Source organism: Ornithorhynchus anatinus, chromosome 2 (genome assembly GCF_004115215.2).
Source record: "Ornithorhynchus anatinus isolate Pmale09 chromosome 2, mOrnAna1.pri.v4, whole genome shotgun sequence".
NCBI lineage: Eukaryota > Metazoa > Chordata > Mammalia > Monotremata > Ornithorhynchidae > Ornithorhynchus > Ornithorhynchus anatinus.
This window is the reverse complement of record NC_041729.1, coordinates 27,165,758-27,176,705: the sequence shown is the minus strand read 5'-3', so window position 1 is coordinate 27,176,705 and position 10,948 is coordinate 27,165,758. Positions and strand designations below refer to the sequence as shown.

At 65.3% G+C, this 10,948-nt stretch overlaps 1 protein-coding gene across 1 annotated transcript; it reads right to left on the bottom strand.

Annotated features, from left to right (window-relative positions):
• Nucleotides 1–245: 245 nt before the first annotated feature.
• On the bottom strand, nucleotides 246–10,499 carry SH2B1 (SH2B adaptor protein 1). The gene is given in 12 exon segments (XM_029058274.1): nucleotides 246–358; nucleotides 649–748; nucleotides 1,521–1,692; nucleotides 1,798–1,893; nucleotides 1,895–2,013; nucleotides 2,276–2,476; nucleotides 2,613–2,761; nucleotides 2,994–3,085; nucleotides 3,275–3,376; nucleotides 3,738–4,794; nucleotides 5,039–5,180; nucleotides 10,451–10,499. Coding segments are annotated over 10 exon segments (2,010 nt in total). The 5' UTR covers nucleotides 4,698–4,794; nucleotides 5,039–5,180; nucleotides 10,451–10,499; the 3' UTR covers nucleotides 246–339.
• Between the last annotated feature and the right edge of the window lie 449 nt (nucleotides 10,500–10,948).

The following is a 10,948-nucleotide window of genomic DNA, read 5'->3' as shown; positions in this document are numbered from 1 at the left end:
TTATTGATGGCCCGGGGACGGCCCCCTTCGTCCCCTCCCCCAGAGCCCCCCGGGCCCCCGCCGCCTCCCGGCTGCAACTGCCGGAGGTGCACAGAAGGGGTCTGCCCCGTCTCCCCCACGGGCCCCTCCCCTGCCCCCGGCCCCCTCTCCGCGGCGGCCTCCTCGGGCTCAGCCGCGGGGCCTGGCTCTTCCCTGTCCCCTCCGCCGCTTGCCTCCTCTTCCTCCTCCTCCTCCTCCTCCTCCTCCTCTACTGCCACTGCTGGCTCCTCCTCCTCCTCCTCTTCCTCCCCAAGGTGCCGGGGGTCTGCCCACGGAGGAGGGTCGGGGGACCGGGGCGGATCATGGGAGATGCTCGGTTCTGGAGCGGGTGGGAGAAAGAGAAAGACGGGATGCGGAGGGTGAAAGATCGGGCAGCTTCCTTCCCTCTCCTCCGCAGCTGAGAGCTTGGCTTCTTCCCCCACGTTCCTCGCCCCGCTCCCCCTTGTCTCGGAGCCCTAGTCGGCATGAGACTCGGCCCGCAGGTCCCTCTCGCCGGTACAGAGGGCTTCTGTTTGAGATCGCCGGCCCCCCGCCACCCCCGCCCCAGCCCCTCCCCGCCACTACGGAAGGATGGATCATGGGAGGAGTGGGGGCGGGCAGCACACTTACACACAGTCACTCGCTCCGATGGGGATGAGGGTGGAGGAGGCGTCAGGGTAGCAGCGATCTCCCTCACACACCCCGGCTCGGCTCCCGGCCCGTTCCCGGCCTGGGGGGGAGGGCAGAGGCGGGAAGGGGGGTGGGGGCGAGGGGAGGGAGGGAACCCAGTGGGGCACGGAGTGGAGAGTGAGAGAGCACGGGAGGGAGGAAACCAGGTGGGTTAGGGGGTGGAAGGAAGGGTCAGGAGAGACCACGGGGACCGAGGAAAGACAGGCAGGAGCAGAGAAATGGGGACGGGCCACAGCGGACGGCGGGCAGGGTGAGGATCCGCCAGAGTCGGAGAAAGGAACCGAGCCAGGGTGGAGAGCGGGGAGCAGGCCGGCGGAAGGGAGCGGTGGGGTGGGGAAGGGTCGGGGTCAGCATCGGGGAGGAAGGAACAGACCCGGGGTGGAGAGTAGGCCGTCGCCGGGAGGAAGAGGGGTGGGGGAGGAGAAAGAAGGGGGTCCGGGTTTGGGGAGAATGGAAGCAGAAGACAGACAATGGAGAAGAAACATCCAATGGAGATGGGGAGGATGCACTAGCCCCACTCTCATCTCAACCCCACCTCCAGGGTCACTTCCTGTACTGAAGGGAAGTTGGGGCGGGGGGGCACGGGTCGGAAACTCTCTCCCCCTTCCCCAGATCCCCCACCTTTCCCCTTTCATCCTGCCACCGCCCGAGAATCCGTTCCTCCTCCGGCAGAGGGTCTCCTCTGCCCGCTCTGCTTCTTTCCTCACCCCCCAGAGCTCTCCACCCCGCCCCGCCCGTCTCCCGGCGGTGACTCCCCGCTCCTCCCCGCTCGCTCTCGCTCTCTGCCCCCCGCCGCCGCCCTGCTCGCTTACCGTGGAGTCGCTGGGAGGCCACCACGTAGCTGATGAGGGTGACGTCGCTGGAGCCCCCCGACTCCAAGGGGATGGAGTGGACCCGGAAATGCTCCAGCATGTCAAAGATGGTCTGGAACCAGAGGTGTTGCACGCGGCACTGGCCGTCCTCGTTCAGAGACAGACGCAGGTGCTGGGGGGCCGAGGCGGAGGCGGTGAGCGCCCGTCCGCCCTTCCCGGGGCGCGCGCCGCCCCCAGCCCCGGGACCCGTTTCCCCGGCCGCCCCCCGGCCCCTCACCTTGGCCTTGCCCTGGAAGTTGAAGGTGAGGACGTACTCCCCTCGCCGGGTCTCACTCTGACGCACCAGGAAGACGCCGTGACTGCCGGCCCCCCCCCGCCAGCACCAGCTGGGCCGCCTTGAGCCGGGAGAGGGTCCCGTGAAACCAGGGGTATTCTGAGAGGGGGTGGTCCCCCTCGCCCCCATCCGGCTCCCCCTGGAACAGGAACGACGACCCTTCAGAGAGGAGAGAGGGAGGTGACGGAGGCGTCAGGCAAGCCCCTCCCGGGGCCAGGAGGAAGGGCCTTCTCCCCGGGCAGCGAGTCCTCTCCCGGGCCGGGGGCCGGGGACCGGGGCTGGGGGGGAGGTACGGCCGCCCCCGCCACCCCTGAGACCCGGGAAGCAGGTGGACGGGGGCTAGAGCAGAGGGGAGAACCCGAGGAGAGACCCACGGCAGACCCGCCCACGGCCCCGAGAGCCACCTCGGCTCCCCCGTTACCTGTGGCATCCGGTGTGTCCGGCGGGGGGAAAGGAGCCGGGGGGGGGTAAGCCACGCCCCCCAGGGGCCCCTCATCGATGGGGACCCGGGGAGGCAGCTCCGGAGGCAGCAGCTCCATTGAGTCAAAGTGGGAGGCGGCGATGGAGGCCGAGCTGGGGGAGACGGAGGCCGAGGGACGGTCCGAGAGGCCCCCGTACGCCCCTGGAGGACAGGGGCCACACACTTCCTTAGCCCCGGACGGCCCCGACCGCACCAGCGTGACCCTGGCGGCCCCTCCCTCTCCCCCTCTCCCCCCTCCTCCTCCTCCAACCCCCTTCCCGTCCTACACCTGTCTCACCCTGAGACAGGTGCTCGTTGCTCTCACTGGGCCCCAAGGGCAGGTCGTGGCCGGGCAGACTCTCCGAGCGATTGAGGCAGGAGAGGACCAGGCTGTCTGGGTTCTCCCTGGACGGGGGGAGGAGGGCGAGGGGGGCCAATGGGGTCCCACTGGGGTCGGAGATCGGAGGAAAGGGTCTCGGTGAGGCAGAGGAAACAGGGGCGAGGGGAGACTCGGGACGGAGGCCGAGGCGGAGCCGCCGCCTCCTCCTCCTCGGCTGCCTCCGCCCCGCGGCCGGCCGAGCGAGCGGTCCCGGTCCCAGGAAGGGCAGAGGGGGCGAGGGGCGCGGAGGGGGGAGGGAGCGGAGAACGGGCCGGGGCCCCAGGCGGGGAAGGGCCTCACCCAGGGCTCAACCAGTCCTGGATGTCTGACACCCAGGACCGCATCTGCAGGGCGTCGGCCGTCTCCAAGATGTATTCCGGGGAGTTCTCCACCTACACCGGGAAAGGCAAAGAGACTCGCCTCAAGTACGAGGACACTCTCGGGCGGCTTCCTTCCTTCCCTTCGAGATCCCGACGGCTCATCTCCCTCCTCGCCGCCCCGCGGAAGTCTCAGCGCCTCCCTCCAACACAACCCGCTCCCGGGAAGGGGGAGGGGAACGGACGGACGGGCCTCCGTCTGACCTTAACCACAAAGGTGTTCTCCCGGTCAGGCATCTCCAAGGCCGTGGTGGTCCGCACGTCTGTGATGGCTGAACGGGGGATACTGAGCCGGGGCCGAGATGACTGGAAGGGAAAACGCCGCGGAGGACGGGTCCCGCCGGGGCTTAGATTCCGGGACGCCATCTGATCCCCGAGGGAACTCGGCCCCACCCGGGACCGTCTTCCCACCTCACCTCGTCGCCCCCGTCTCCCGGCCCCTGAACGATGGAAGATGGGGCGTGGGGGGCTCTGCCGGTCCCCCCCCGGGCCCGACTCCAACCTGGCCGTGGAGGAGGACGATCCCCGGGGCCGGCGACAGGTGGGCCGGAGGTGAGGCGGTCAAGCCGCCGGGGGGGAGGGAGTGGCCCACGCCGCCCTCCGCTTCCCAGGTACTGGCCCCACCGCCGCCCCCCGCAACCGCCCCTTCCTTTCCCCCCCATCTCACCTTGGGCGGGACGTAGAATTCCAGCCGACTCCCGCCGCCTCCGTCTCCCTCGCTTCTCAGCAGCAGGCGGCATTTCTGCCACCGGGGGGGCCCCCGGCCGGCGGCGGAAGGCCCGGGCCCCAGCCCACCGCCCCGGGCCCCCCTCCCCCCGCCGGCCGCCCCCGCCTCCTCGGCCCCCATGAAGCTCAGCAGCCCCTCCCTCCGCACGGCCCCCAGCCCGTCCTTGGGACCCCCCGCGGCCCGGGTCAGTCTCAGCCTCTCGAAGCGGTGAGTCCACCTGTCCCCGGGGGAGGACGACGCTCCTCCGGGGGGGACCCCGGCCAGGCCCCCGCCCCCGCCGCCGGACGAGTTGGAGTTGCTGTTCCCCCCGAGCACGGGGGGACCGGAGGCGGCCGGGTCCGGGGGGCCGGCCGGGGAGGGGCCGTCACCGGCCCCCCGCCACTGCAGGATCCCCCGCACCGAGCCGCGCACCGAGCGGCTCACCGACCGCAGGGAGAAACGTTTCTTCAGCTTTGGCTTGGAGGAGGACGAGGATGACGAGGAGGAGACGGAGGACGGGAGGGCGCCGGCCAGGTCCTCCGAGGAGCGCGAGGGGCCCGGACGGGCGGCGGGGCCGTCGTCCCCGAAGCCGGCCGGGAAAGGGTCGCGGGTCGGCGGCTCCGGGGCGGCCCCCGCCCCGGGACTCATGGCGGCGGAGCCGGCGGGGGACAGGGAGCCCGAGGCCCGCGCCACCTCGGCCTCAAAGTGCTGCAGGAAGAGCTCGACGAAGCGGTGGGAGAAGGCGGCCTCGGCCCCGGGCCCCGCGTACTGAGGGTGGGAGGCCAGGAAGAGGCGGAAGCGGCGGGCAAAGTCCAGGGCCGCGGCCCGCGCGTGGGACTCGCAGAACTCCCGCCAGCTGGGAGGAGGAGGGGGCGGCGGGGGCGGCGGGGCCCCATCCTCAGGAGAAGGGGCACCGTTCATGATGAGGAGGAGCGGGTGGAAGCGGGAAGCGGGGGGCCGAGGGAGGGGGAGAAGGAGGCCGGGGGGAGGCCAGAAGACCCAGGATCAGCGGCGGCAACTGCAGCGGGAAAGGACGGAGACAGAGAGAGCACGCGCCCGAGTCGGCGGAGTCGGTCACCCCGTGGACCCCCCGCCCCCGAGGCCCCCGCCCCCGTGACGGCTGACTCTCTAGGGCCAACGGCCTCCCGGAGGTCATCCTGTCCTGCCCGGGGAGGCCCCGTCCCCGGGGGGGAGAAGACGACGGAGAACCCGCTCCGCTTCCTTTTTCCAGGCCCTCCGACCGCTCTGTGGAGACATCTGACCTCCATCCCTCTGGCTGCAGTTTCATCCCATTTTCCCTTCTGTCCTCCTCGGTGCGGCGGGTGGACATCCGATCGCCGGCCTCCCAAAAGTGACCCTTCGGCGCCTGGAAGCCCGTCTTCGGGGAACGAATCGTCACCCTCCCTTAAAACAGAAGGAAACGGGATCAACTGGGGAAAAAGGAGGCCGGCTGCTCTTCTGCCTCCCGAGGACGGAAGAGAAAACGGGCGCCAACCCCAGCAGGAGGAAGAGCGGTGAAGACGATGGATCGCACCCCAGGCCCTACCGGGCCTCCCCACACGACCGCTTCCGGGCGGGCCCTTCCCTCTCCACGCAAACAGCCCCCACCCCGGTCCGAGCGCAACGACACTGACGACGATAACGATCATTACTCGTTAAGTGCTTACTATGTGCCAAACACCGTTCTAGGCGCCGGGGAAGATACAAGTTAATCAGGTTGGACACGGTCCCCGGCCCACATGAGGCTCACAGTCTTCAACCCCATTTTACAGATGGGGCAACTGAGGCCCAGAGAAGTGAAGTGACTTGCCCAAGATCACAAGGCGGACATGTGGCAGAGCCAGGATTAATAATAATAATAATAATGATGGTATTTTTCAAGCGCTTACTATGTGCCAAGCACTGTTCTTGGAATTACAAAGTAATCAGGTTGTCCCACGTGGGGCTCAGTCTTCATCCCCATTTTCCGGATGAGGTCACTGAGGCCCAGAGAAGTGAAGTGGCCTGCCCAAGGTCACACAGCAGACAAGCGGAGGAGCCGGGATTAGAACCCGCATCCTCTGACAAGCCCGGGCTCTTTCCACTGAGCCACGCCGCTTCTCCGATTAGAACCCAGCTCCTTCTGACTCCCAGGGCCGGGCTCTCGACCGGGTCCACCTCGCTGCTGGTCTGCCCGCCCCGGCCCGGCCCCCCGACCCCCGCACCCATCATCTTCCTGAAGCGCCGCTTGACCGACATCTCTCCTCTCCTCTGAACCCTCCATCGGCCTCCCGGATCCCTCCCCTTCCGCGCCCTCGGCTTCGAGCCCCTCCGCCGATTCCCTCCGCCGATTCTCTAGAAGGTGGTCTCTAGACCCTAGGACCTTCTTCTTTTCCGTCCTCGGCACCTCGGGGCATAAATTCATTCCACTGTAAGCTCAATTACTTATTTTGGACTACTTTATTTGTACACGCGTGAATACAGGTGTGTTTCCCGTTCCACTCCCCTCAACCTTTCTAGCGTAAGCTCCTTGTGGGTAAGCAGAGCACCACTCCGTACACACAGCGTACACTCAGCGTACACTCTGTGGACTCTCAAATACTAAGGCAACTGCCAGACCTAGAAGCAGCACAGTCTAGTGGAAAGAGCACGGGACTGGGAGTCGGGGCAATCTGGGTTCTAGCCCTGGATCTGCCGATTGTCTACTGTGTGACCCTGGGCATGTCACTTCACTGCTCTGGGCCTCAGTTACAACACCTGTAAAACGGGGATTAAGACCGTGAGCCCCATGTGGGGACTGGGTCCAACCCGATTAGCTTGTATCTACCCCAGCGCTCAGTAGAGCGTCTGGCACATAGTAAGTAATTTAACGAATACCCTCAAAAAAACAACCAACCACGTAAGCAGAGGCTTAGAGACCAAATGAGGTCAGTCTCTGGCAGGGAAAGAATTTTCATATACGTTGAAATAGATAAACGCACGAATCCAGTCCTTCCTTGTGCTTCTGAGCGTTCCCTGTCTCTCGGGGCAGCATCACTCTGACTCCCCGGGCTTACGGGGCTGGGGAGCCTTTCACGGACGGAGCAAAGAGCTTTCTCCTTGGCGCTGAGTGGGGAAGGGGGTCTTCCCGCCCCATCGAGGAGAGTTCGACCCTGGGTGGACAAGGCGGGTGGGTGGGAGGGAGGAGGGACCTGGGTCTGGATCGCTCTCGGACTCGGACACAGCGTGTGTCAGGACTGGGTGTCAGCCCGGGAGAGACAGGTCTGTGTCGGGAAGCTCCTTCGGGCCCGGGCCCTTAGCTTTCCCTCTGCTCAACACCCCCCACCCACCCTGCCCACTGCCTACCAACTTCTTAGCAAAGTGGAAGCAGTCCCTGGCACACGTTCTTCATCTTCTTCACCCTCTAACCCGTTACTGAGTCACTGGTCTCAACAATGTTGTCTTTACACACACACGAAAACACCCCTCCACACACACCCCCTCCTCTCCCACTCCCCGCTCCCCGCCTTCCAGCTTGTGCAAGCACTAAAATTGTCCAACAATGTGCAAGCACTAAAATTACCATCGCAGCAAACGAATTTGGCAAACGGGGAGGGAAATGAGAGAACCACAGCATTTGGGGAAGGACTAAGGAAGGGTTAAGAGAGGTGTGGGAAAAGAAGACATTCCCGGCTCAGAAGAAACGAATGATTCTCCGGTGGTGGTACCCGTTAAGCGCTCACTCTGTGCCGGGCACTGTACTAAGCGCTGGGGTGGTTACACACCTAGCCGGCTGGACACAGTGCCCGTCCCCCACGGGGCTCCCAGTCTCCATCCCCATTTTACAGATGAAAGAACCGAGGCCCAGAGAAGCGAAGTGACTTGCTCAAGGTCGCACGGACGTAAGCACCCCAACAACACACCGTGCTCATCGAGCCCCTCGGCCCACAGCTCCCTGGCTTTCACTGCCAAAGGGCTCTTTGGATTCCGACTCGACGCCCCCCGCTCCCTTGGAGCCTCCCGTGCTCTGAAAGTCGGGGGGGTCCAACCCTGCCCGGCTTGGACCGGGCCAAGCCCCGAAACTCTGAGAACGCCTGCCCGGGTCCAACCTTACTTCACCTTCACCTTATTCGCTGTAACCTTACTTACAGTCCTCTAGAATCTAAGGTTCTTGAGGACAGGAGACGCGACTCCCGACTCTGTTCTTCCGTACTCTCCCCGACACTTAGAACAGCGCTCTGCACACAGTAAGTGCTCAGTAAATACCTTTGACTGACCCTGATAGGGTGGGTAGAGGAAGTCACACTCTCCCCTGCACGGTTATCTTTGTGGTCTACTAGGACACGTAAACTCTGTGGGCAAAGAGACTCCCACCCACACCCGGCTCCATGGAATCTCTGTTAGTTCAGCGTCTGAAACGTTGGAGACGAGCCAGCCCGGCCAGGACTAGACAGGAAAAGAATCCCTCTCCTCTCCTGCCCCATTTCTATATCAGTCAGTCAATCGTATTTACCGAACGCTCACTGCGCGCAGAGCGCCGTACGGAGCGCTCGGGACAGCACATTATAACGGACCCATTCCCTGCCCACCACGAGCTGACGGTCTAGAAGGGGGAGCCCGACAAGAACAGAAATTAATCAATGACAGATACGGACGTGAGGCCCGCGGGGCTGGGAAGGGCAGGGGGGATGAATAAAGGGAGCGAATCAGGGTGACGCAGAAGTCAGCAGAACTAGAGGAAAGGAGGGCTTAGTCAGGGAAGGCCTCTTGGAGGAGATGTGTCTCCCTTCCCCACGAACAATAATAATCACAGCATCTGTTAAGCATCTACTACGTGTCAGGTGCTGTACGAAGCGTTGGGGTAGATAGAAGCAAATGAGGCGAGACACCATCCCTGTCCCACCTGGGGCTCACGGTCTCAATCCCCATTTTACAGATGAGGCAACCGAGGCCCAAGAGAAGTAAAGGTCACTCAGCAGAGAAGCGGTGGGACCAGGATTAGAACACAAGACCTTCCGACTCCCAGATCTGCTCCTCCCTCCAGCTCCGCCGGACGGGTCGCCGGCTGGACACGGCCGCGCTCGGCCCGGACGCTCCCGAAGTGCTGCTCGGAGGTCAAGGGCCACGGGGATCCGACCGGAGCCGGGGAGCGAGGCCAAAGGCCACGGGGCCACGGGGATCCGACCGGAGCCGGGGAGACGAGGCCAATGGGGCCACGAGGCCAACGGGGCCAGGGTGGAGGACAATCTGGGGGAAAGTGGAAGGCCAAGGGTTGGGCAAGAGGAAGGGAAGAACGGCCGGCGCCGGGGCAGGTGGGGATGTGGGGGCGTCAGGAGGGAGCCAGGAGCCGAGGAGGCCCGTGGCCCACCCCACTCACCGGCCTCGGGGCCCTCATCTCTACCCTGCCCGGCCACTGCCCGCCCGATGCCCTCGCCCTCCACCCTCCCGGTCCTGGCCCACCGGCTCCGTCCTCCGCCCCGGACCCCAATTCATTCACTCGATACTACTTACGGAGCGCTTACTCTGGGCAGAGCACCGGACTAAGCGCTTGGAATGGACAACTGGGCAACAGATAGAGACCGTCCCGGCCCAATGCCGGGCTCACCGTCTAATCGGGGGAATAATAATAATAATAATGGCATTTGTTAAGCGCTATGTACAGAGCACCAAACTACACGCTTGGAATGGACAATTGGGCAACAGATAGGGACCGTCCCGGCCCAATGCCGGGCTCACCGTCTAATCGGGGGAATAATAATAATAATGACGGCATTTGTTAAGCGCTACGTACCCAGCACTGAACTAAGCACTTGGAATGGACAATTGGGCCACAGATAGGGACCGTCCCGGCCCAATGCCCGGCTCACCGTCTAATCGGGGGAATAATAATAATAATAATGATGGTATTTGTTAAGCGCTATGTACAGAGCACCGAACTAAGAGTTTGGAATGGACAACTGGGCAACAGATAGGGACCGTCCCGGCCCAGTGACGGGCTCACCGTCTACTCGGGGGAATAAAAACCACAGTAATGATGGCATCTGTTAAGCGCGACTATGTGCAGAGCACTGTACGAAGCGCTTGGAATGGACAGTTGGGCAACAGAGAGAGCGCATCCCGGCCCGATGAGGGGCTCACAGTCTAATCGGGGGAATAATAATAATAGTGATGGCATTTGTTAAGCGCTGACTAGGTGCAGAGCACCGTACTAAGCGCTCGGAATGGACAACTGGGCAACAGAGAGACCCCAGGCCGAACCGTGCCCCCTGCCCCCCTGCCCCCTTGACCCTCCTCTTTGTTCTGGGCCGGGCCTCGGTGGCCTCGTCTCTGTGACCTCCGGTCCCTTGTCCCCGCCGCCCAACCTACCCCCTCCCCGAACTTCTCCCGGGACCCCCGTCCGTGCGTCCTGCACACCGCCCCCCCCACCCCGCTGAGCGTCCAGGCCGCTCCCGCCCCCGGTCCTACCCCCCGGTCCTGCCCTGTGCCAACTCCCCGGTGGGTCCGGGGGCCGCGGTGGTGGCCCGCAGCTCCGGGAGAACGGGAGCGGGGGCGGGCCGGGCGCCTCCCTCCCTCCCTCCCTCCCTCCCTGCCTGCCTGCCTGCCTGCCTGCCAGCCGCGCCTCTTCCCCCGACCGGTGTCGGGGCCGGGACGCCCGGGGTGCGGAGGGCAGGCGGGGGGCGGGGCTCCGGTTTCGGTTCCGGTTCCGGTGCTCCCACCTGCAGGTCGGTCCTCGCCGGTCGGTCCGGCGGCGGCGGCGGCGGCGGCGGCGGCGGCGGGGGGGGGGGGGGGGGGGGCAGCTCCTCTACTGCGCAGGCGCCGGGGCTCCGTCCCCGGAGGAAGCGATCACAGCTGGGGGAGCCACGGGGGGGCGCCTCCCCCTCCGGGACCGGAGACCCCGGAGACCGTGCAGGCCTTTCCGCGGCACCGACAGCGGGCGGCCCGGAGGCCGGACACGCCCCGGGGCAACCGCCAGGGGGCGCGCCGGCTCCGGCGGGAGGGGGTGTCGGGCGGCGCCCCCTGGCGGCCGGCCGGAGGACCGCTGGCCTGGAGCGCCCCCTCGCGGCCGGTGCCACTTTGACCTTCGACGCCCCGGTCCTTCGGGGTGGCCCCGCCCCGACCCCCTTAATAATAATAATAATAATGATGTTGGTATTTGTTAAGCGCTTACTATGTGCCGAGCACTGTTCTAAGCGCCGGGGTGGACCCAGGGGAAT